General features: G+C 43.8%; 1 protein-coding gene across 1 annotated transcript in view; it reads right to left on the reverse strand.

The window, feature by feature from the left end:
* The window catches only part of AP1S3 (adaptor related protein complex 1 subunit sigma 3), a 56,841-nt gene extending 31,159 nt beyond the window's left edge, over positions 1-25,682 (reverse strand). The window contains exon 1 of the mRNA XM_004762908.3: positions 25,513-25,682. Coding sequence (XP_004762965.1) covers positions 25,513-25,515 — 3 coding nt within the window. The 5' untranslated portion in view covers positions 25,516-25,682. The remainder of the gene's footprint in view (positions 1-25,512) is intronic.
* Positions 25,683-27,259: the final 1,577 nt, after the last annotated feature.

The following is a 27,259-nucleotide window of genomic DNA, read 5'->3' on the forward strand; positions in this document are numbered from 1 at the left end:
CCACAGGGGTGAAAACAGAATGCCTGTGTTCAGGAAACATGTGGGAAAGTGGACATAACTCAACCGAGAGAGAAAGAGCCATGATGATGGAAGTATCAGCTCCAAAAGACATTGAATAACAAGTTTAATCTACCTGCCTTTGCAAGGTAGAATGGACAGTAGAAATGTGGAATGCAAGGCTGTCATTATTCAAATTCAAGTAGAATGCTGAACTGTGACCTACCCTATCCTGCATCTCCCCTTCCCACGGGCTAAACAAAGGTCTTGAGAAACAAAACAAAACACCCAAAAACTCTTGTGATAAGAGTCAGGTAAAGTTAGACATGCAGAGTCTCCCAACCAATGCTGATGCCGAGGTGAACACTCCTAAATTTAGGTTACCCCCCCACAGCTCAGGCATGACAAAACAGCCATCAGGCAGTGGCTGAGCACATGTCCCAAATGCTCCAGGTTAGTGGCTGCGGATCTGTGCTGCCCCCACGGAGGCGAACCACTACTTAACGTCACAATGCACACTCAAGTGAACACGTCTGCTTTGCCAATGCCATAATTCCCTTTCTTCCAGTTTTCCAGCTCACTGACTACAAACTATGGGATGACAGAAAAGACCTGGATCTTCTGGACCACATGGAAGGAAGGGAGTTTTTAAAGTAAGGATATTAAAATCTGCAAATTGTGTTTGTATGTATGTAGGTAAAATCTGCAAATTGTGTGTGTTTGTATGTAGGTGAAATCTGCAAATTGTGTTTGTATGTCCACCTCAAACAGTGACTCTTAGGAAAAGACTTCATTTTGTAGCAGTGCTAGAGGGAATGGGCGTTTTAGTGCTCGTTAGTTGAAAATCACCTTCAGCCAACACCTGAAATTATACAGGCTTGGAACATGTACAACTATAAGCCATGTAAAAAGACCCTGTGAGAAAATACTCATGGAGAAACCACCACGGAAAGAATTTGCCTCTGAATAGCCCAGCAAAGAATGCGCCAGCATTGAACAGAAGCCTTGACAACTTGTCAGTGGGCTTAGGAAGAAAAAAATAGGGACTACTGAAACTTTATAGGTTTACGATTTCCTGAAATACTTGTGGAGACTGTGTTTTCTGCCATTAAGTGGCAGAAAAGGACATACAGTGCCACGCTTCTCAAGTCAAGACAAAAGCGTTTAGTCTCAAAGTTCATTCTGCCAAGTACGTGATCCATAAGATACTTCAGATGTGTATTGAATACCATTCTAAGTTACTTCAGAGTAACAATGCATGCTCAAGTATATGCTAATGCTTTACTGTAGTTGAGAATCCCATCTCCCTTCTTATATACTTCTTTTTTAAAAAAAAATGTAGTTTGGAATATTACTCAGCCATAAAAAAGAATGAAATCTTGCCATTAGGAATGACGTGGATGGAGCTACAGTGTATTATGCTAAGTGAAATAAGTCAGAGAAAGACAAATACCATATCATTTCACCCACATGTAGAATTTAAGAAACAAAACAGATGAACATAGGGGAAAGAATTTTAAAAAGAGAGGAAGGCAAACCAAAGAGAGGCTCTCTCTCTCTCTTTCTTTTTTTTTTTTTTAAAGACTTTATTTGACCCAGAGAGAGAGAGAGCACAAGAAGAGGGAGCAGGAGTGGGAGAGAGAGAAACAGGCTCTTCACTGACCAGGGAACCCGATGCGGGGCTCGATCCCAGGACCATGACTTAAGCTGAAGGCAGACACTTAACAGACTGAGCCACCCAGGCACCCCCATAAGAGAGACCCTTTAACTATAGAGAACAAACTGGGGGTTCCTGGAGGGGAGGGGAGGCAGGGGGTGTGTTAAAAGGGTGATGGGTATTGGGGGGCACTTCTGATGAGCACTGGGTATTGTATTTAAGTGATGAATTACTAAATTCTACTACTGAAACTAAAGATACACTACATATCAACTAACTAGAATTTAAGTAAAAACCTGAAACAGTAAGAAAAAAAAAATTTTTTTTAATGCAGTTTGGTATCTAATAGGCTGATCCCTAACCTATTTTGCTTTGAAGTTTCAATGAGTTAAGTCTTTTCTTTTTCTTTTGCATTATGCTTTCTACCCAAGCAATATATACAATTTAATTATAATGTTTTTCAGAACGTTTGCAAACAATGATGATTCTAAGATTAAACCTTTTACTGTGTGCCCTCACTAGTCTGAGTGTACCAGAAATCTCCATTTCTAATCCTGATTCATCAAGTCCAGAATCAAATTTGTTAAAGGGGAATTGGTACTGTACCAAGTAAAGGTTAGAGAGAGAGAAAGAATCTCAAACTTCTAACGTCTAGAAAAATAAAAATACAGGGGCGCCTGGGTGGCTCAGGGGGTTAAAGCCTCTACCTTCGGCTCAGGTCATGATCCCAGGGTCCTGGAATCGAGCCCCGCATCGGGCTCTCTGCTCCACAGGGAGCCTACTTCCTCCTCTCTCTCTGCCTACTTGTGATCTCTCTCTCTCTATCAAATAAATAAATAAAATCTTTTAATAAATAAATAAATAAATAAATTTAAAAAAATAAAAATACAGATAGACTCGCTTACAGACACTAGAAAAACTGCATAGCTCTCCAGCAGGCAAGCTTGCCAAGTTAAAAAGAAACCAGACAGGTTCCAAATGACCACATGCTTTCATTACTAAATGTGCCAAACCCAAATAACCCCGGGAATCACTCCAGTAAAGTAAAACGCACGCCCTGTAAAATTCACAGTCACATTTCAGTTTTTGAAATAAACAAAGGATTACTTTATATCATTTTGCCTATAATTTCATGTGGCTGATTATTTTTATATCATATTATATCATTTAGCTGTGTTTTAGATCATTTTTGCTATCATTTTATATCATTTTTTTCTTTCTTTTTTTTTTTTAAGTGGGGGAGGTAGAGGGGCAGAGGGAGAGAGAGAGAGAAAGAACCCCCAGCAGACTCCACGCCCACCATGCTGCCTGACACAGAGCTCCATCTCACCACCCTGAGATCATGACCTGAGCCAAAATCAAGAGTCAGATGCTTAACCAACGGAGTCACCCAAGCACCCCCATTTTATATCATCTTAGACTCTCCCTTTTGCTTACTTTTGAAAGTTGACTTTATACTTCTGGTATTTAGAATATATTTACATTCTTTTATATACAAGTGGCTGAGATTGTTAATGTTCTTTCTTGGGGCCCCAATAATTTCAGATACCATTCATGTTTATTTTTTACAATATTTGAAGGAAAAGGTAATTGTATAAACAACGTTGCAAGGTTCGCTCAGGCATCATTTCAGGTGGTTTGTATTTTCCTCTTTACATTTGTTTTTTGCAAATTTTCTGTAATAATTATGCATTAGTCATAGCTTTAAAAATTTAAGTGAAGATTGCTAGGGAACTACAGAATACAGTGTCTACCGTAACACAGGAAGGCGAGAACTGGGTTTTCTGGGATGCTGAGCAGCTGGAGGCAGAGCTGTCACTCAGGGGCATGAGAGGGGCCCCAGACTCTGCCACACTCCCCAACCCTGCACCCCACACACCGTGCTCAAGAAAATAAGGCTTTGTGGATGTGAGCCTTAGGTCAAGAAACAGCCCAGTATTTATTAGCATTTCCTTCATCAAAAGTGAAAAAACAGTTAACATAAATTCTTCTCAGAGGACAAGTATGACCCAAAACACAGGGAGGAAAGCTAGAACTGAGTAGCGAGGTAGCTAGAACGGAGCCTCGACGATCTGGAGAACGCCATCTTGCTCTGATGGCATCACTGGTAGCTTCAAGCCAATCCTATCTATCCCTGAGGCCCCAGGGATCCAGGCTGGGAAGTGCTGCTTCTGCTCCTCCCTGGGCAACCTCCTCCCTTTGGATACATTTTAAATTCTAGGTTATTACAGAGAATTTTTTTTTTTAAGATTTTATTTATCTGACAGAAAGAGAGAGAGAGAGAACAAGCAAAGGGAGTGGCAGGCAGAGGGAGAGGGAGAAGTAGACTTCATGTTGAGCAGAGAGCCCACCGTGGGGCTCGATTCCAGGCTGGGATCATGACCTGGGCCAAGGGCAGATGCTTAACTGAGACACCCAGTCACCCCTATTACTGAGAATTTAATCTAACACTACATGGAAGGGGGATTTGTTTCTGCTTTGGTTATTCCATAGGCCACCAGAAACACAACAGGAGAAAGGATTCTTTTCAAGCACATTTACATGAGAGAGTGGTATACTGTATAATTTCTACTTTTAAACAGCTCATCTTTTTCATTAAGGTAGACCTAAAAAGACCCCTAAATTTTAATACTCTCATGGTAAATCAACTAAGATGCCCTAGACTAATATTAGCACTAGAAAACAATGCAACTCAATTTCCTTAGAATACTCGACGTTTTCCTTTCAACGAGTTTTAACAGGTTAGTGAAGTTTTAAGAGACTTGATTAGACAGGTCATAACAATGACCTCATCCATTGCTCCCTTCCATCTGTTCTTAACAAAGCAGCCAGACTGAATAGAGGATAGGTCACTCCCCTGCTCAAAATGTTCTCTCCAAGAAAAAGCCAAGTCCTTACCATGACCCACAAGGCCCTACTCAACGTGCCCCTCCCTATCTCCGCCATCACCAAACACTCTTCCCCTTACTCCCTGTATCCTAGCCACACTACCACACCCTACCTCAGGGCCTTTGTACCAGCTGAGGGGTGCACGAGTCACTCCCTCACTCCATCAAGACTGTTCAAAAATCCACTTCTCAGTAAGGCCTACCCTGACCATTCTATATATAACGTGCTACCCCCACTGGTCTGCCTCAACACTCCTAATCTTCCAACCCTACTCCAGTATTTTTCCAAGTATTTGTCACTTGACATTTTATTTTTTTATTTTTTTAAAGATTTTATTTATTTGAGAGAGAGCGAGAGAACACGAGCACTGTGTGGGGCAGAGGAAGAAGTGGACTCCATGCTGTGCAGGGAGCCCGATATGGGGCTCTTTCCTGGGACTCCAGGATCACGACCTGAGCCATCCAGGAGCCCCACTTTATTATTTTATTATCGTTATTATTCCACAGTATACAAAGAATGCTCCATGAGGCAGTCTAGAAGTCTTTTGTGTATTGATGTATCCCAACCTTCCAAAACAGTGCCTGGCACATAGTAGGCCCTCAATAAATGCTTTTTGAATGAATGAATGATGATGGCAGGATCTGCTCTTGCAGGAAGACAATGAAACAGTAATTTACTCAACAGTAGTTCCATAATACAAGAAAGAAAAGCTAATGTGTAAAATGTAATTATTTAGCTAACAACAGAGCTGTGAGAATTTAGAAGATTAATGTGTAGAATAATATTGATGGGTTTTGAATTATGTCTAAATCAACCACTGCTTCACCTCTTAATGGCAGAATTTTGCCTGTGGGAGAGAAGATAAATTAATTTCTTCCGGGCAATGTTGATATTCTATCAGCATGCAAGTATATTCGGTGCCAATCTTTGGTGGATACATCCAGGACAACAGATGAAAAAGCAACATGAGAACACTATGAATTTTTTTTGCTATAAATTTTAGAGTGAAAAAAAAAAAAGAATAATACATCATCTAAAGTCAAAGAAAATCTCCCTTAGCCCATTTATTGGAAAGACTAACAATCATGAAGTAATTGCCATGGGGACGTGACATTTAGTTGATTAACATTTAACTTCTCAACTAGATACAAATATCTGTTCTTCCAGCACATTCGATACTACCCCTCCCAGAAAAGGAGATGATCAACTATCAGAAAAAAGTTACAGCCAAAGAACCTTGACAGCACAACAGGAGACCAGGCTTGCATCTAGCATGTACCTAGATTATGTGGACTACCACGGTACAGCAAGTAGAAAGCAAATCTCTAAACGTTAGCCTGTGAAATTTTAGGTAAATAGGAACTAAAAGAATTTTCCTAAAACCATTCATTACAGGTAGCCATTTCACTTTGTTGTTCTCCTGGGAAAACCCTGTTTTAATTCCAAGCCAATATTTTCAGAACAGGGATCCAAGCCTCTGTCAGCATCCATCCCTTCATGTTCTCGTGCTTTTCCAGGTACTGTTCGAATAGCAGAGGAGCGGCAGTGCCCACCTGCTGACTTCAGAGGGAGGTGATAACAGATTCCATCAGCACCAGTATCAAGGGAGCTTAATGGTGGTTTTCTTTTGTTACAGAACCCAGAATGACCTAACAGAACACCATCTAACATCAAGATGCTTTGACATCTTTGTCCACGGCTCTTCTCAAGTCTGGGCTATCTACTGAGTCTACTGGGTCTCCTACTTTTTCTTCAAAAGCAGTCTTTGAGGATTTTTTTGATTGAGAAATGAAAAAAGAGCTAGACGGACCGAGAGCCAAGAGTGAGGTGTTTCAAAATCGGTATATGCACTAAAAATCCCAACGCATGACCAGAGAGCTCACAAAATGCTAAAACTGGATAGGACTACTGGATACAATCTAACAGAAACTCAGTTCCAGAAGAGAAGGCACTGCCCACAGTATCAGTGGTAAGCAGTTGAGTCAGGATGACTGCCTGGGCATCCTGACCTCAGACACTGTTGTCATGTGTTCCTGACCTCAAACACTGTTGTCATGTGTCTGTGTGTATGTGTGTGCAAGCACACACATGCATATGTGTTTATTTTAAATTCCAGGTTACAGCTGTCTTTTGACCAAAGCAAAATGCTGCTGGGCTGGTGAAAATTTAGACTAAGTGGCTTAATAAATGACAGAGGGAAATAAATGATACCTGACCCCCTTCTTTCTTTTGCAGTTTTTTGAAATACACTACTATGAAGTTTGCAGCTGGCCCACAGAAGCGCCGTTATTTCCTTTCTTGAAATAACACATGAAGTAATGTCTACTTATCTAAATGCAAAGGTCTGCTGTTCCACCTACCAAAGAAATACTATCCAGAAAAGGCTCAACAAATACTGTGTGATAGAGAGAAATCTCCCAATAAACTAGACAGCCATTATTTTTAATAGACCATTAAAGATTCCTCTCTTACTGGTCCGTTCACTGCAATATTCTATTAAGAAGTGCCTGATCATTTTATTATGGTTTAAAGTTTGGCTCCATTTTTAAGGATTTAAGATTTTTTATTGTAGTACAATATACCTAACATAAAATTTGTCATTTTAACCATTTTGAAATGTATAGTTCCGTGGCGTTAAATACATCCGTAACATTGCACAATCATCACCACATCCATCTCCAGAACTTTTTCATTTCCCCAAACTGAAACTCTGTCCCCCACTGAACTGAACAACAGCTTTCCACTCCTCCTTCCCTCCCCCCAGCCCCTGGCAACTACCATTCTACTTTCTGTCTCTGTAATTTGATACTCTAGATATGTCATATAAGTGAAATCACACGGCATTTGTCCTTTGTGACTGGCTTATTTCACTTAGCATAATGTCTTCAAGGTTCACCCATGTTGTAGCCTGTGTCAGAATATCCTTCCTCTCTAAGTCTCAATAATATTCCATTGTATGTATATATCGCACATTTTATCCATTCATCCACCAGTGGACATTTGGGTTTCTCCCACTTTTGGGTGAATTATGCTGTTACAAACATGGACGCACAAATCTTTTCTTTTTTAAAGATTTTATTTATTTGAGAGAGAGAAAGAGCACTCGCGGGAGAGGGGCAGATGAAGAAGGAGAAGCAGACTCCCCAGTGAGCAGGGAGCCTGATATAGGACTCTACCCCAGGACCCTGAGATCATGACCAGGACTGAAGGCAGACGCTTAACTGAGTGAGCCACCCAGGTGCCCCCACAATCTTTTCAAGTCCCTGCTTTCAATTAAGCATTGAGTACATGCCCAGCAGTGACACTGCTGGATCACATGGTTATTCTCTGATTAATTTTTTAAAGAAACAGCATACCATTTCCATAGCAGCCGCATCATTTTCTATTCCCACCATTTCATTTCAAACCTAAGAATTCCAACTTCTCCACAGCTTCGCCAACACCTGTTGTTTTCCGGGTTTTTTAAATAGTAGCCATTCTATGTTTATTTTTTTTTTTAAGATTTTATTTATTTATTTGACAGACAGAGATCACAAATAGGCAGAGCAGCAGGCAGAGAGGGAGGGAAGCAGGCTCCCTGCTGAGCAGAGAGTCCGATGCGGGGCTCGATCCTAGAACCCCGGAATCATGACCTGAGCGGAAGGGAGAGGCTTTAACCTACTGAGCCACCCAGGCGCCCCCAACAGTAGCCATTCTAATGGCTTTAAGTGCTATCTCATTATCATACTGATTTACATTTCCCTAATGAATCGTGATGCTGAGCTTCATGTGCATGTTGGGTCTTCTTTGGAGAAATGTCTATTCAAGGCCTTTGTCTATTTTTTCATTGAGTTGTTTGGCTCCATTTTTAACAATTTCATCTATACACAACTGTAGATGCTGGGGGCATTCTGGTTTGAGGGTTATTTGGAACATGTGAGTTGTGTTTATGCCTTGGGGCCTCTTAGACATAAGCTGTAGAAATTAGAATATGTGATTTGGTAGGGTTTTTTTTTTTTAAGATTTTATTTATTTTATCTGACAGAGAGACAGCATGCACAAAATGGGGGAGGGACAGAGGAAGAGGAAGCAGCAGACTCCCACTAAGCAGAGAGACCAACACAGGGCTTGATCCCAGGACCCTCGGATCATGACCTGAGCTGAAGGCAGACTCTTAACAGAATGAGTCATCCAGGTTCCCCAGTGATTTGGTGTTTTTAGGTGCCCTGTGAGTAGTTTAAGCCTTGCTTATTCTCTACCTATTTACTAACTGAGTCAGCAAAATAATAGCCTTAGGAAAAACAACAGAGCCTAGCTGCATCGACTATGGTTCCAGTCCCGGATTTTACCAAGAACCAGTTCCATGAGACTTGGCAACCTAACCGGCATCTCTGGGGTGCTGGACCTGAAATGATTTCCACAATTCCTTTCAACCCCAACCACATGACACTAGATACCTATCGCACAAGGCAACAATAACCACAAATTCTTTCAAATGATAGGATGCAGAGAGTGCTTCTTAGATGGACAGTCATAAAGCAATTTTTCATACTTCTCAGAAACCAAATATTCTAGGAAAACACAAAGTTTTTCTTTTTTTAAGATTTTATTTACTATTAATTTGACAGACAGAGATCACAAGTAGGCAGAGAGGCAGGCAGAGAGAGAAAGAGGGAAGCAGGCTCCCCGCTGAGCAGAGAGTCCGATGTGGGGCTTGATCCGAGGACCCCGAGACCAAGACCCGTGCCAAAGGCAGAGGCTTAACCCACTGAGCCACCCAGGTGCCCCACAAAAAAGTTTTTCTGACCAAAGTCTTCCCTCCCTGCCCTCCCCCCCCACCACCCAAGATATGAGAGCCATTGCTTTCCTGGAATAAGGCAAGCGCGATAAAACATGGTTCTCTTCTACCCTTTGCCCTTAGAGAAGTGGTTTTCAAGTTTGAGGCTTTTTGCTTTTTGGGTTTTTGTTAAACATGAAGTCTATATCTAAACAAAAGTCAGGGACAAAGAGTCAAAAGTGAGAGCTGAGCAGCTCTGGTTAGAAACGTTGGGGGTTTTCAGGGATCTCCACAGAGCCTTGCTTGAACACCATTGTCTCATTGGTCAAAGAGCTGGGGGGGTGCGGGTAAAGCCAGGATTGTGCCATGAAGTCACAAAAACAAGTAAATTGGAATCAAAACTGGTCATATAGCCAATGACAAAATAGCCTTTTCTTCCACCATTGCCTCATGTATGCTATGCCCTTCTGACCTCCAGTAATGCCAGGTAACATCCTCAGAAGCAGAGGTACTCTTCTGAGTGCAAGAGGTAACAAGGAAGGGGCCAGCCTGACATCCACAAAGGATCTCAAACTTAGAATTGTGTATTTATTTAGGAGGTCACAGGGAAGCCCCAGGGAGGCCAAAAGACAGAGATGTTCTTCATACGGGATATAAGCTTGTGCCCATTTCCAGACTAAGCTCCTGGCTGACACAGTGCATCAATACGTGTTTTAAAACATTTTGCAAAACATTTTGCAAAAGGGAAAATGAAAGTGCACGATATTTTATATATGCTACATGCATTCACTTGTTAAGCATAAGGCTTGAAAAACTGCCACAATATTTATAGCCTGGCTTAGCCACTTTGTTTTTTTTTCACATGCCAGTGGCTTCAGAATATGGAAGTGGCCTAGGTTTCGAACCCCTACCCCTGTCCCCTTGTGACTCTCACTAGGAGGAAGAATATGCTAAGTAAGTTTGAGCAAAACCACAGAGAAGAGGCTGCAGTGGGCATAGCTGGAATCATTGAGTATCTCACACTCCACTCTCTTAACAATGGGAAATGGTTATTCTCTGCCTTTTGTTCTCTGTTCTGCTCTGTCTAGTTCAGAGCCTGCAGCCTAGGAACAGAAACCACACCCATCAGAATTGAGTTTAATAAAGAGGCAAAATGACAAAGGGTTGGTCTTTCTGCTTCTCAGACATCACAATATTCTGAAACCAAAAGTATTTGAAAGTAACATTTAAACCATCCATGGTCACCATTCCAGGGGCATGTGGCCAGGACCACTTTTCCAAAGACCCTAACAAACTTCAGGAACAAAATTTTCACTGGTCATGGGAACATTCGCCATTTGCAAAACAGGCTCATGCTTCAAATACAGAAACTCTTGTTTGTACTTCAATCAAAATGAGGCTTGCATATTAAACTAAAAAATATAGCAAGAATTCTAAGACTGTACAAGAGATTTCAGGCTGACAGTAATAACAGAGACCCAACTTTATTTTAAATGAACGTGATTTAATTTTTGACTTGGACTTTTAATTCATTTTACCAATAGGGCTTCATAGAGTTAGTAAAACAATACCACTACTTCTATAAATATTCTATAAACCACACTGGAAAACATCTGAATATGTTCTGCTATAAAACTAAGGACAGTCTTTGATGCTTCTTGCATGGTAACTTTTAGTCATGGGCTCATGTAGGATACACATTCTTTGGGAGGAAGAATCTGGAGGAGGTAAGTCTGGGAGAAACTGTCCAGGGTTGATTTTGGATTCGATCCAGAGAAAGCGGAGAGACTGGGTTAACTAATTCCAGAAAGACCCAAGTAATAATTCTTTTAGGTTCTGATTTAACCTTCAGATAATAATCATTTTCCTTAAAGGTTTATGAACCAACTTCAGACCTTGGCACTAACTAACCTCAAATGAATGATACACAGATTTGTAAACCAACTTAACATGTGGACCTTGTCAGAAAAACTAAAGCAAAGGATCCAAGCTTCCGAAGAAATCTAAAAAGGTTTTAATTCCACAGCAACGAATTCAAGCCCATTAACCATTCTTATGTGTGCATTACTCTGCATTCCACAGAACACTATCCTACCAGACAGAACTTTATCATCTTAGTTTAATTGGCTAATGAAGAATGGGATATAACACAGGTGATGATAAGCCTCTATGACAGAAAGTGGATAATTATTCCTTTCATCTCCATACATGTGAAAACAACCACTTCAGTTGGTCACTTGTCAAAAGTAAATCAAGAGATCACAGGGCCTCTTTCTGAGCAAAGTCAGGGCTCCAGGCCATGGACACGCTGCGTTGCTAAGAGAAGCAGGAAGTGTGAGTAGCCACAAGCCATCACAATCACGATAACTACCAGCAGGAAACAGATAGTGAATGTTGATACGAGGCCCCAGACAGATGTCCTGGAATACCCATGTCAGTGACTAACCTCAAAGGTAGTCATTGGCAGAGAGGGATTCCAACACAGATACATCTGGCTCTAAAGCCTGAGGTCTTGCCACCATCCACATATCAATCCTTCCTTCCTTTGAATGTGCACAGCATACATGAGACTGCTAGTTACAGCTCCCCAGCCTTCCCTTTAGTCTGTGTTAAATAGATGCATAACACTACCATCTACAACACCATGCAATCGAAGACTACAGGTAATCCTCATAACCTGACAATTAGAATAAAATAGATTAGCTAGATTAGCTCTCTACAGAAGACACAGTCCAATCAACCATGGTGTGGTCATTCCACCTCAGGGACAGCAACCAGAAGAAGGCTTCAGGATCTACTCAACAGTAGCTTGTCTGACGACAGCTGTGTTAGCAGCAGTGGTCTGCTCAAACCTTGGGAAAAAAAGACAATTTGGAAGAAGTTGTGAACACAGCTCCAGGAGAAAAGATGCCCTGTCTGGCCTCTGTAACTTCTCAGGGACCCCTTCCTTCAGGAAGACTCCAGTCTGCTGACCACGGTTGAACACAGTATTCCACATGACAATTATACTTATCAATAAAAACGACCCATTGCATGGCGGGTACGGTTTGGGGCACATTTACATATATTATACTGTTGAATCCACACACTTAGGTGACGTATTATATTGAAGATAAAAGACATTATGTTTCTGACACTTAAAAGACTTTCCTGGAGTCATCAAGAAATATAGGTCTAGGCATTGCATTCGGGGGGAGGGGGTGCGGGGAGGGGTGGTCATTGCAGTCCACCACGTGTCCACAGGACTGAAGATGGGCTTAACATCTTCAATTTGAACAACTGTTTTTCTTTTATGAGATCTCCCAAACAGCATGAAGTATTGGGGGCGGGTGTTTGTTTTTTGTTTGTTTGTTTTTTAAAGATTTTATTTATTTATTTGCCAGAGAGGGAGAGAGAGAGTGAGCACAGGCAGGCAGAGTGGCAGCAGAGGCAGAGGGAGAAGCAGGCTTCCCACCGAGCAAGGAGCCTGATGCGAGACTCGATCCCAGGACGCTGGGATCATGACCTGAGCCGAAGGCAGCCACTCAACCAATTGAGCCACCCAGGCGTCCCTGTTTTTTGTTTGTTTTTTTAAGGGAGAATACAACAGATATTTTGGGGTCACTTTTGCTGGAAATAACAATTCTTTACATCACCCAGTAGAGAAACTGGTAATGTTAGAAAAGCACACTCTATTTTCTCACTTCTTTCCCTTGCACAACATCTTAAATTGTTATTTTAAAATCCAGAAATCAAATCTAATTTTAGCAGTGTGTAGCTACAGAAGAAGTGATGAAGTCATTGGCACCCATAAATGTGTGAGTTGGCAGTCAAACTGATATTTAATCATAAATCTTTCAATGATGTTATAAAAAGATACCATCCCAAGATGCATTGGTCAGTTCTATCTCAATAAAACTGGGGAGAAAAAAGATGCTTTTGTAAAGAAAAGGAAGTCCTACTCTGTTCATGAATGTCTTCTTTTGCAGCTAATAAAAAGAACTTCACAGCTTTTGGGGGTCACTTTTGCTCAAGGTCTAAAAATTTTAGCTCCCACAGTCAAGACTCTACTACAGAATATAATTCTAAATTGGAAGTATGTCATAGAAGCATTCAGGTTGTAGATATTTGCTAAAAATACAATGATTATTGAAAAGCTATTCTGTTCTTTGAACTCTTACTGATAAAATGTAGTTATATTCACTGTGTATAAGAAGGAACTCGGGAAAATGAGATTTAAAGGCTGGTTTTATTAAAAAGTTTTTTTTGTTTTTTTTTTTTGGTGCAAAATGGTGGCTTATTAAAGAATGGGGGCAGGAGCTGTGGGCAGAAAGAGCTGCTCTAAAAAGTCTTAATGTCACTGTGTTAGCAAGATTTAGTGTGGTCTTTAAAACCTCAGCATTTTGACCCTGAAACTGATCTACATGGGGCGGAGATAGCACCAATGCAAATTTTATTGGGATAATGTTTGCTAAGCTAGTTACTCCAAAAATTAGTTTCTACCATGATTTAAAAGACACTTTTGATATGGACTTTACTCATAAATATGGATAAACATCACTTAATCAGACAAGCCTATTATTTCAAAGAAGGTCATTCTGAACCTTTTTCTCAGAACAAACGTTATTTCTCTCACAGATCTAGACAAGGAGCCAAAGTTGAAGCCTTCACATTCAGTCCTGCATGCTTCAAAATGTTTTATTTTTAAGTAAGTGTAATGTTTGAATTTTAATAGGCATTGACATATAGCCGCTCAATAAATATTTACTGCCTGAATTTTGTTTTAAAATGATCATAGACAGGATGCCTGGGTGGCTCAGTGGATTAAGCATCTGCCTTTGGCTCAGGTCATGATCCCAGGGTCCTGGGATCAAACCCCACTAGTGGGGCTCCCTGCTCAGCGGGGTGCCTGCTTTTCCCTCCACCTGCCAGTCCCCTTGCTTGTGCTCTCTGTCTCTCTGTCAATCTGACAAATAAATAAGTAAAATCTTTAAAAAAATAAAGTAAAATTATCATACACAAAGATAGGCTCAAGTTCTTCTGAAAAATGGGTATAGTTGTTCAACTTACTTAAGACAAAGAAGATGAACATAAAACTTTACATTTCATTTTAACACCTCAAATCAATAGCATCTGCCTGTATACATACTACCCTCTACCATCCAAAAATACGACAGAGGGACAAGGAGTTAGTTTAGGCCCTTGTCCCAAGCAGGGCTTGTCACACTGCTCATCGTCCACATCTATGAAACGCTGGCCCTGAACAGAAGAGAAAAAAAGCCAGACCTTCCTGGATGGTCCTCCAGATGAATGACATGGAGAAAATCTCCTGTCTTTCAACACCCTCCACCGAAGTACTCCACTTTTTCTTCTGTACTAGATATCTGGGTATTTTGGAGAAGTGTGTGTGTGTGTGTGTGTGTGTGTGTGTGTGTGTGTGTGTGTGTTTTGTGTTTTCCAAACTTGTTCCCCCACGCACCCATGCCAGGCGGCTTCCCACCCTGAAGCACCACCTCCTGCCCAGACCGGTCTCACCATCTGGCCCCTCCTCCCTGCCCATGTCTGAAATAGGCTTCTCCCCCAAAGCAGTAACATGCTTTCAGGACTCCTGTCCAGATGTCTGTCCACTTCCCTATGAACCCTAGCCCCTGCGGACCACAGCTTCATTTCCAACATTCTTTGAAGAAAGCCACAGTTTACGGTAGCATACAAGCTGCTCTACTTACATGTTCCCCCCCTCCACGCCCCCCACCATGGGGTCAGAAGCATTATCAGTTCTGTTTCCTTTCGAGCTCCTTCTTCATCTCCAAGTCTGGGTTTAGACCATAGTAGGTATTTGGTAATTTTTACCTAAAGCAAAACAATAATGCTGTGCTTCTTTTACACTTGACCTGACTGAGGCCAAAACTGCACCTACTACCATGCCTAGACTCTGTCAACAAACAGATGTGTGAGCCGCGCAAGTGACTCACTAACTAGTTATGTGCGCTGGGAGTTGGTGGGGTCATCGTTCCTTCGGGCCGGCTGCAGCCATGAGAGCTCCACCTGCACGCTGCACGGAGGACAAGCCCAAACCTCATCGGCAGCAACACAAGGACACACGGGTCAGCAACTGGGCATCAGGCCAGCCCTGCCTCGGATTCTGACCCGTTCGGAATAGTGTGTTAGGTTCGGAGAGGCAGAGGATTTTCTTGTGGCTCATCACAGACTGTGAGAGCCAGAAAGGATTTTTAAGAGACTATGCCTCAGGTCCATGCTTGCTTCCCGGGACAGCAAGGACAGGCCCAGGGAGGTAGAGGAGTGGGGAAGGTAAGAGCAATGAGCAGAGCTGGGTGATGGCCCGAGTCCCCTTAGCTCCAGGGCAGCCATCCTTCCAAGTGTTAGGCTCTTCTGTCTTTCTAGTGATGTCTCTTATGCTACTATTAAAATGACCTTTCCTTCTCTTCTCAAAACTATATGAAAGTGGTAGAAGAAGTGGAGACAGAGCTGCAGGGTAGGCGAGGGAAAGAACAGCAGAGGGTGTTTTAGAGATATACAAGGGAACTAACCCACTTGGGAGACCACACACACACACACACACACATACTCTCTTAAACACACCTGCAATTTCAGTAACACTGCACCTTGGCTGGTAAGAAGGCAACTCATCTCCAAAACCAAGCAGTGGAATGAAGGAGTGAAGTGAGATGACTCCTGACTTTGAACAAGCCTCAAGCACTTTTGATCCATTTTCCCAAAGCTTGAGGAGGGTATTAACATCTTTCTTACCTCTAAAATTTAAAAAAAAAGAAAAAAACAAACAAACTTTGTCCTTTTGAGCTACCTGGAAAATCCACCTGTGAGAAAGACTCCTTCCTAGATAATACCAGATGAATCCTGGGCTAGTGGGGCTGACAAGGGGTGTCAGTGAGACACCAGGCTCTCCTCCAGGATTTGCATTTCCTTTTAACTGCCTGTCTTTACAGTCTGCTTATTAACCCCTTCCACTGACACACATATCAGCACCCACACAGTATGCGCTCTTCTGAAAAGCGGAGGGCAGGATCGCCCTGCCCTTCTGGACTCAGTCCTGAGCCTCTCTCTCTCCCACGAGCCCCTCCCAAGACCTGCGCCACGGAATTCCTGCAGCAATTATATAATCTGAACGACACACTTTCGTGCTTAATTGTCCACTCCCACACTCATCTAGATTTGCTACGCATGTCACAAATGTCTTCCCAACGACACGAGTGTCTTATAAATCAAGGAACAGATCTTACACCTGTGGGTTTTGCTTTTCTAATAACCTCCCCAATTAAGAACTCAAAGAAGAGGGGTGCCTCAGTGGCTCAGTGGGTTAAGCCGCTGCCTTTGGCTCAGGTCATGATCCCAGAGTCCTGGGATCGAGTCCCACATCGGGCTCTCTGCTCCACGGGGAGCCTGCTTCCCCACCCCCACCCCCGGCCTACCTTTCCATCTACTTGTGACCTCTGTCTGTCAAATAAATAAATAAAATCTTTAAGAAAAAAAAAAAAAAAGAACTCAAAGAGGAAAGCAAGTGAGGAAAAAAAGAAAAAAAAACCCTGAAAAGTGATTCACATATTATTTCTTCATTTATCACTTCCTCTGGACAGAGTAATCAATTGGGAATATACCAACAATACCTGTTAATCATTTAACTTTTGTCTCATAGTAAATACGCCTCTCACTAGGTTTTTTTCCTGGAGTCTTCTGAGAGGCAGACTAGCTTTCGGTTCTGTTTCAAATCATTTAAGGAGCAAAAAGATACTGGAAATAGCAAACATTCCAGGCAACCTTTCACTACGACTTTGAAAAAGTCGAATGAAACATTAATATCTTGGGACCCTATTCGTATTTCATAGTGATGCTTATTTGATCTTTTTTAATGCGAATTTTTTTGTGATCAGGAACAAACTTGGTTTGAGAGACTATGCTTAGTATGCAAACTTCAGCACCCTGCATGGTAATGACCACTTAAATGTTGATTAAGAACTTTCATTTTTTTCCTACAGCAGCCTACCTAGCTAGCACTCATTAAAAATCTGTCCCCAGGGCCTTTATACCTTGACAATGATGTCTACAGCCTGAACAAAATTTGTTAGGAGGCGGGAGATGGCATATCTGTCAACTTCTTTCAAAGTTCAGGTTCAATATGAGAGACAGATCTGCCTGGCTATACAGTTAAGTCTCCCCTTCCCTCTTAGCTTTTTACCAAGACAGTTGATGTAGATTATCTGAATCCTTAAAATACAGAAGTCATGGGACTGAATAAACTCTGAAAGGTAGGACTCATGCACCCTGCACCTAGAATTGAGGACTTGGCTTCTTAGTAAAGAAACTGAAAGTACTTGTCTAAGAAATAAAAGAAAAATGTCTCAGACCTACGCCGGGTAATTGAATCCCACTGGGAAAACTAATCTTACAATAACCCTTACCTTCTCCCACCTCCCCAGTGTCTACAGTCTATGATATTTTGTTCCGTTAGTTCATTGGTTCAGCTAAGTTTCCTAGGGAGAGAAAAATAATAAAAAAAACTTTATGAACTATTTTTAAACATTTTTTTTCCTGCTTCTCTTAAAAATAGCCTTGCTTACATTGATGGAATGCGTTCTAGGTGCCAGGACTCACGCAAAGGGTTTGTTTGGACTGAATTATCTTGTTCGATCTTCAGGTAAATTGAGGAAGTGGGCCCAGTGTGAGAGGGATAAGCAGAGTGGTCAAGATCACAGAGCTTACATGCAGGGCCTTAGGCTGTCTGCCTCATCTCATTCTCTTCCTGGACACATTGCCCTGACATCTGACACCCGCCTCTGCAAGTGGCTGCAGACGGTGGAGGGGGTGGGGGGGGACACGCTGGGCAAAATGCCCTCTGTGTCACTTCCACAGGGAACCAGCAGCTAAATATTTACACAACAGAGATGTGTCTTCCAACAGCATGTCCTGTCCCCCTGATGAAATTCTAACACTTCTCTTAAAAGTCAACATTTTTTTCAAGTCTTTTCTAGTTTCACCTGCATAACAAAAAGTTGATACCTTTTTTTGTTCTTTTTCTTTTTCTTTTTTTTTCAGGAAAGCAAGGGAAGCTGGGGGTGTGCAACAGACACTGAAATTGGGGGCAGAATAATTCAGTGATAGGGGCGCCTGGGTGGCTCAGTAGGTTAAAGCCTCTGCCTTCGGCTCAGGTCATGATCCCAGGGTCCTAGTCTGCTTCTCCCTCTCTCTCTCTGCCTGCTGCTCTGCCTACTTGTGATCTCTATCAAATAAATAAATAAATAAATAAATCTTTATTTAAAAAAAAAAAAAGGATAATTCAGTGATAATCAGAATCTGATACCACATTTGATGGGGCCTCTGGGTTTTTTCAGAGACATGACTTCTTAATCTCCACTGGAATGTCTGGCTCTCTATTGAATGCAGAGAGGCCAACCCCAGGTGATCTGACAGCCGTCTTTGTACTTTAATGGTTTAGTCCTATGAAGCAACCAGAAACATTGAACATTGTTAGCATAAGTTTTGAGAGTCACTGAAGTGAGAGAGATGAATCAGAGTTTTGCCCCCTCAGCTATTCTCGATTCTTACATGAAAGCAAGGTACAAACAGAAATCTCAGACATCTGGCCAAGAGCTCAAGTTAGAGAAAGCCTCTGTGTATGTTTGTGTGTATCTGTGTGTGTGTGCGTGTGTGTGGATGCGTGCGCGTGCATGCGTGTGCATATTTTCAGGGAACTTCTGTTTCCATCCAAATTCCAGACACATCCAACCTTAAAAAGTTACAAAAATAGGGGAAAATAAAATAGAGTTTTGTTGGAGAAGTAATATAAATAACAAAATTTTTAAAAGTCATTTTTTATATAATTTAAAAAACATGACATTCCAACAGAGGAAACTGAATGGCCGAATAGAGCATACAATAAAGAGTGAAACTTTATCACACTAGATGTTTCGAGCCCTTCTCAGAAAGAATCACTGTTTCTTGTATACCCTGCTAGAAGTCCCCAGTTTCTATATGGGCATATCTGCCTTATTTTACACAAATGGGGAGCTAATTTACAGGATTTATGTTGATATATGATACCACACCCAGATTTTTAGGGCCGACCAGGGAGGGGCTGAAGAAGCCATGACATCTGGCACCCAAGTCTCCATGTGACATGGACAAAGGCAATGCCTGGAGAAGGGTATGGATCCTGAACTCTCTGTCCAGCCAGAACTGGTTCAGGAAGTGACCAAGAACCAGCTGAGGAGCCTGGATGAAGGAACCCTCCTCCTTAGGCCACAAAGGGTTGAAATGGCAGAGGCTGACATAGCCACCAAGGCCAGGACTGCTCCTAATTCCACATGCCCCAACTGGGCCCTACATTGCCCACGTCAGAAATGTCCGCAACTTCCATGGAGTAAAAAAGAGATGATGATTTTCTAATGCCTTATAATAGCTTCTTCTGTGTAATTGATACAAAATATTTAGAAAGTTCAGAGAACTTCCCGCCAAGAACATGGGCTCCAGGAAAGCATGAGCTTCCGGTTTATGTATGCAACCTCTGGGGCCTAGACCCAGGGCTAGTTTCCATGAACACAGGGTCCTTACCCGGAGCCCTGAGTTCAGAAGGATCCTAAACTTGGTTTGATGCTCTGCAGTCATCTGGAAATTCTTAGTAATTTTGAACAAGGGACCCCACATTTTCATTTTCTATTGGGTGCCACAAATGATAAAGCCAGTCCTACCCGAAGCACTGCCTGTCATAGGGCAGGTGTCCAATTCATTTGTCAAATATACAGTGAAGTAATGGAAGTTACCTTAGAACACAGGTCAACAAACCATAGCCTACAGCCCAGTTCTGGCCCTCCACCTGTTTTTATAAATAAAGTTTTATTAAAACATAGCCACACCCATTTGCATCTTGTCCATGACTGCTTTCACTCTGTAAGAGAAGAGTTAAGTGACAATGCCAGAGACTAGAGGACCAACAAAGCCTAAAAATACTTCCAACCCAACCCTTTACAGAAAAATTTTTCTGACCCTTGCCTTAGAACACCAGCTCAACTTTTCTGTGAGATGTAGTGTGCTAATCTTAAGCAGTTGGCCATAAACAAGATATTTCTTGGGTTTTTATATTTAAAGTTTGTACAAATTTTGCATCTTGGACCCAAATGCATTCGTGATTTTGTGTAGAGGTTTTTAATCTAAGATGATCTGTATATGTCACATTTATCCCTTGCTGTTCCCTCTCTATAAGAATGAGTAGAAGAGGGACGCTCAATCAGTTAAGCGTCTGCCTTCAGCTCAGGTCATGATCCCAGGGTCCTGGGTTCCCTGCTCAGCAGGGAGCCTGCTTCTCCCTCTCCCTGTTGCTCCTGCTGTTTGTGCTCTTGTTCTCTCTCTATGTCTCTCTGACAAATAAATAAAATCTTTAAAAAAAAAAAAAAAAAGAGCAGAAGCACAGCAGCTTGCAAGCAATGGCCTCAGTTTCCCCTCTTTTTTTCTTTTTTTAAAGATTTATTTATTTATTTATTTGACAGACAGAGATCACAAGTAGGCAGAGAGGCAGGCAGAGAGAGAGGAGGAAACAGGCTCTCTGCTGAGCAGAATGCCCGATGCTGGGCTCGATCCCAGGACTCTGAGATCATGACCCAAGCTGAAGGCAGAGGCTTTAACCCACTGAGCCACCCAGGCGCCCCAGTTTCCCCTCTTTAATGACACAGTGTGGAAAGAAAGCTCCTGTAGCATTTAAGTATCCACACACCTACCATTTCTTACCAGCTCTGAAGTCCTCCTGGAAAAGATCCATCAAGGACATTAAATTATGGAATCCTGAATGCCCTTTTTGACCTAACGTACTATAGGCCTGTGTCCCATCACACTGAGAGACTAAGGAAAGCTTGTATTCTTTTCCCCCCAGGCACATTTCAAAAACTCCTTAGAGACAGCCATTTCAGATCTGAGTTCTCAGGCTTGAGACTCAGAGTTTTTCCAAAGGCCAGGTTCCTCATAATAGTCAATGGGATTTCATTCCTACTGTAAATAATTTGCAGCACTCCTTTCTCATAGTTAAAATCCACAATTTATCCTGCTATCAGGAGCCACATAATGAGCACATTTTCTCCAGCTGGTCAGGATGCTGGCAAGACAGCTAAATCCAGCCTTGAGATGATTCAAGGGGCTTTGCGCCTGGCTTCTGTTTACATTCTCTCCCGCCACAGGATCTGGGGGATCCAGGTAGTCAACAGGAGTTTATCCTGGGTCAATGACTATGATACTTTGGGGAAAACAAAGAATTCCATTAGAGAAGAACAAGATATGCCAGAAAGGAGACTTTCTCAGAGGCAAGTAAGGGTCCAAGGAAAGAAGTGACCCCAGGGGAGTCTTGGACCACTGGGGGAACCTTTGGCCACTGTAACTACAAAATAACATCGAAGGAATGAGTCTTGGAGATACCCAAAACTGCTTATCTCTAGGGACTCGTCAAGGAGTTCTCTTTGCTGGTGTTAGGGGATAGAGTGAAGAGGAGGGTTAACTTTGGTCGATAATGAAATCATTCATGGGACCCAAAAGGACACGCTGAAAATGCCCTGTGGGAAATACACAACCTGCTGACCATTTCCTTCCAGCTGCTGTTAGTAAAATGCCATAGAAAAATCACAAGCTATTCATGGTACTTGCCACAGAAGCCAGTCATGGGAACTCAAAAGTAAAATTCCTTCAAGGGGTAAATACAAGTCTCACTGATGTTGCTGGGAGACCCTGGAGAAGGGCTGTGGTGGTTTAGCCTCTGGGGACAACTGAATTCCACAGAGGGGCAATCCCCTCCCCTATTCCCAACCCTCTCTACTCACCTCTGGCCACACTCACTTCTGGCCAGCAGCCCAAACCAAGCCTCGGAGCAGGAAGGCACTCATTACTATAATAAATGACTTCACCCTCGAACTACAACTTAAAACTACCAAAATAACTACACACTTATTATAATTCCCTTAAGGTGGGACAATTAAATTGATACACTGGGTGGGGAGAGAGGGATCATAGCAGGATACAGGTTGTTCGACTTCTCCCCCTCAGCCTCTGCACTCCCCGTCACCCTTCCTATTCCCACATAATACAATGAGATGAGAATGATCATGCGCAACTCTGAATTACTTGATTTAGGGAAAAGGTGCATTCATGCTGTTTCAAACTAACAACCGTTCTGATAAAGAAATGGCTTCACAGTTCAGCTCGGGAAGCTCTCTCTATCTCTCTAAAGGAAGATTTAAAATCACACCAAAGAATCCATTTTTTTTTCTTCTTTTTTTAGTGTAAGCAAATCTCACTTGGGATAAACAACATCCATTATGAGAACTGGCTCTGCAACACAAGATGATTCATATTTCAAAAAACTCTGAGCTTCTTTCAATGGGTAATTCCTCTATTTTGTTGACAATGTGGTTTAAAAAGTCACTTCAACTTTTCAGAAGCATACAGACTAGATAGAGCAAAACTGACTTGCGTTTTCACTAAAGGTGTTCCCGCAGCTTTTTAAACATCACCCTCTAAATCCTCACCGCTACCTTTTTACAGAAAAACAGAACAAAGAAACAAAAGAAAATCCTCCTTCTTCCAACAACATTGTCAACCATTCAATAGTAAATTCTTCCCGCTAAGATGTTTAAATACACTGGGCTCAGAAACCACGGGATTCCTTGAAACACAATAACCCTACGTTGTTCTCCATGCCAGAGGTTTCAAAAACAAAGACAGGCTACAGAAGTACAAAGTTGATTCAAACAAGATACTCCAGATACAAACACAGTCCTGAGATTCAGGAGGTATGAAGCCTCTGTGCTAGAAATCTGGACCACCCACACAAGGGAATGAAGAACCATTTCCTTGGGGAGGTAGCAGACGGGATGCTGTAAGCCATCTTCCAGTTTCCTAGAGTGAGAGTTGGCAACAGTCAGGAATGGAGCAGGAGAAAAACAAGGAGTCAGCAAGTGGCCCTCGAGGAAAGGCCAAAGCTGCTGGGGGAGGGGAGGGTTACCTCGTGGCAGGAAGAACAGATAACATGCCATAGTCCCTGAGCTCTTACAGCGGGCAAAGCTGCTCTAAACTCATTCACTTGCATTGACTCACAGAGCCTGTCTCTTACTCCTTTACACTCTTAAAAATAGATGGCCCCCAAGACCTTTTATTTATGTAGGTTGTTTCCTTTGGTACGTACTGTAATACACATTTAAATGGGAAAATTTTTTAGATATTTACTAATTCATTTTTAAGTAGTATTACACATTAACAGAAATGACTTTCTCATGGACAGTCACAATATTTTCCAAAGGAAAAAAAAAGAAAAAAAATTGTGAGAAGAGTGGCACAGTTTTTTCAAATCCCCTTCATGTGCGGCTCAATCAAAGGCAGCTGGGCTCTCTGAGCTGCTTCTGCTTTCAAACTGTCACACTATCCCAGGGCATGTTGGCCTCAAGCAAACGCCACACTGAGTCACATAGGGAACAAATATGAAAAAGGCAAATAACATCATAGTGCTATTATGAACTATTATGAAAATACTTGGGTCTTGCAGACCTCTGAAAAATTTTAGGGACTCCTTAGGGTCCCCAGACTGCACTTGGAGAACTCCTTCTTATTATCCCCATTTCGCAAATCAGCAAATCGGCACAGAGAGGTCAAGGGGACTGTGCAAGGACACACTGCTGAAACAGGTCAGAGCAGGTAAAAGGCAAAGAGCATAATACTTACCTTTATCCGGTTGCTGCAAGGATTGCCTGAGACGGAGAACGGGAAGGGTTGAGCATCCCACCCGGCCCATCAGGTGCTCAATAATAACATGAACATTTCTGTTGGGCAAGGCCTGGTGGAAAAGCTAGGGAAACTTCACATACTTTTGATTACCTGATTATATGACACCAGCAAGGAAAAAGAAAACTCCACAGCAAGTATTGTCTAGAGCAAGGTTCCTGCCCCTGCTCTCAGGGTGGAAGTAGCATTTGGTACTCAGAAATGCCAGGGCGGTATTCCGCAAATGATAACAGCGAGCTAGACACACTGTCACCGTGTTCCTTGGGAAACCGGAGCAAGCCAACAGAGCTGCTCCATTATTTACAGCCTTCTTTTTGCATCCCACTGTCCTTACAAGGAACCCTCAACAAACAACCGAGCCACCTCTAGTCTGTGCAACCAGACCTCCTCCAGGAACCAGCATCTGTGGCCCTCCTGTCCAGGGGCTGAGCACCCCACTGCACTCCTTCCCCACCGATTTTCTGAACCCACAGGCGCTCCCACTCCTGCCTGAAGTGGGGGCTCAAGCCCTCAGAGTGCAGGTCACTTCTGTTCCTGCTTTCTTTTGGGAAGTGAAGTCACCTGGGGAAGTGGGACCCCCGTACTCCCAAAACACAAACCCCAGACTGAAGGCGTTGGTAGAGGCCTGGGAAGCTACTGTTTTCATCCAACTGCTGGCCAGGATCTCTCACCTGGAGCACCAAAACTCCTCTGCCTGTGTCTCCTTGTTTCTACATGGACACCCCTCCTCACACACACCCCAGTTCACTCTCCACCAACAGCCTGAAGCATTTTTTTTTTTTCCCAGTGTAGAAGGAATGAGGTCTGTGATCTTGCTAAAACTCTCCCAAGACTCAACTCCGTGGGAATAAAACCCAAACTCCTTCAAACTTGGCTTCTAGGACCCGCCTCAACCGGCTCTCTGGCCTCCGTCTATCTTCCTGATACAAGCCAGGGTTTCTTCTCTCTCGGGCCCTCGCTCTGTCCGCGCCCACTACGGGCAGGGCCCCTTCAGGACCTCCAACAGCTCAGACACCCCCTCCCGAAAGAGGCCTTCCCCGCCACCTCCACCCCTCCATCCGGTGTAGCGGAGACTTCAGAGCGCTCACTCGCAGAGGTACCCTTTAATTCCCGGCAGACCACACGTCTCCCCGCGCACCCGCAGCCTCCTCCGAGAACGTAAGCACCCCCCACCCCACGCCAGCACAGGTCCGCCGGGTCCCCCCGCGACGCCGGGAGCCTGGCCCCGTGCGCCGCACGCGCGACGCGCTCAGCGAGCGACAGAATGAATGAAGGAGCTGCGCTCGTGGCCGCGGGAGTCCCGGCGGGCGTCCGGGTGGCCCGCGCGTCCGCCCCGTCCGGCGGCTGGACCGCAGGCGCGCGCGGGCTGGGAACCGTTCGCGGCTTCCGCCCACCCCCGGCCCCGCCGCCGCAGGTGCCTCCCGCCGGCGCGCGCTCCAGGCTCACTCACCATGGTGGCCGGGCCTCCGCCGTCCCCGCCCGCCGAGCAGCGAGCGGCGAGCGGCGAGCGCGGTGGTCACGAGGGCGCGAGGCGAGCGCAGGAGCCGGGCGCGGCTGACAGGTGAGGTGCCCGCCTCAGACCATGGCTGCTTCCCACAATGCCCTCGAACGGAAAGTTCGCAGACTCCTCCCCGCGCTCCTCCCCTCTCCCTCCTACCCCTCTCCCTCCTCCTCCTCTCCCTCCTCCCTGGCTTTCTCCTCCCCTCCCTCCTCCACTTCCTCCTCCCCCTCCTCCTCTCCCCCACTCCCCCGGCCCCGCGCCGCGGCTCTCCCAGCCCCGCGCCCCGAGGGCGGCAGCAGGTGCACTGGCACCTGCCGCACGCCTCTGCACCCCCGCACTGGGAAGCGCTGAGCAGGGAGCCCCGAGGGGGCTGCTTTCCGGATTCTGCCGGGGGAATGTGTCATTCATTTATTTGAGAAACGTGTATCTGCCCTGGCCCTTGCGAATACACTTAGGGAAAGCGGCAGAGGCAGGCTAGTCCTAAACCGCGAGGAGAAGCAGTGGTTGGCACATCCGGAGCGAGAAGCCCTGATTTCTTTCTTTCTTTATATCCTTTAATCCTGAAATCCAAGGACACAGATTGCTTTCTACAGGCCCGGCTTTATAAGATGTCTCTGCTAAGACGTTGTGGCGTCGAATCTCCTGTCTTCTTCTCCACTTGATTTTTCTAAAGTCTGGAGTTTTTACCTGGGGTGGTAGAAGTCTCCAGACCCCCAGGTTGTAAGCAGAGTTTTGAGTGTATACGGATGTTCTTTTGGGAGAGTCCGTTGGTTTGGTGACATACCTGAAGAGATCCGTGCGGAAAAGTTAAAAGGCTTTGCCTGGGTGGTCCTTGGAAGCCAAATTGGTGGAAGTCCTTCCTAGGATTTACTGTGTAATTTCTGTGGGGTGCGGGCCAACTGAAGTGATGGAAAACAAGGGATGCTCCTTCCATCCATGCCTCGCTGCCACATTTATCAGCGCTCACTCTCTGCCAAGTTCATAGGGGTCCAGCTTGGAAACAAACAAGATGCCCTTCTTCCTAAGCTTACAGTCTCTTGTGGGACAACAAATAATAAATAAATAATAATAATTTGAAATAATAATTATAAAGTTCGATGAGCATTAAGTAGGTGAAGAGATTATAAGGAGGTTAAGTGCAAATGGCTAGGATAGGCTCGGGGAAAGCCACATTCATTGAGCTGGAAGTGGGGGTGCGCAGGAAAGGCTGAGCCTGGGGCAGTGATGGAGGACTTGAAGGTGAGAAGCCAGTGCTCAGAAGGAAAAGAAAAGAGATTTGTCATTTTCAAAAGACCCTAAAGCAGGCCTCTCTGTCTAGACCTAGGTGACAGGAGATCAGAAGGCAGGGAAGGGTCTTCCCTACACCTGATGTAAGTGCATCAGCCTAGACAGCCTCAGTTCTCAAAAAGCTCACCTCAATGTTGCTACGCACCTCCTGTTGGCTTCCACCCCAGGGTGCATGTTCCAGAGGGCTCTGAAGAGGTTACTTAACAATTAAACCCCAGTCAATGGGGTGAGTTTGCCTCTGGACAGAGGAGTCACAGAGCTGCTTTCTAAACTTCTAATTGTCACCCCAGGGTGTGTTTTCTCCCTATCTCTGGCCTTTCGACTTTACTCAATTCAACCCTAACCTTTGTGTCTTTTTCTTTCTGACTTCAGGGCAAAGCCCAGCCCTGACTCACCTGTCTTGCCAAGC

The sequence above is a fragment of the Mustela putorius genome, unplaced genomic scaffold, assembly GCF_011764305.1.
Source record: "Mustela putorius furo isolate JIRA1106 unplaced genomic scaffold, ASM1176430v1.1 tig00000275_pilon_pilon_pilon, whole genome shotgun sequence".
NCBI classification, from domain to species: domain Eukaryota; kingdom Metazoa; phylum Chordata; class Mammalia; order Carnivora; family Mustelidae; genus Mustela; species Mustela putorius.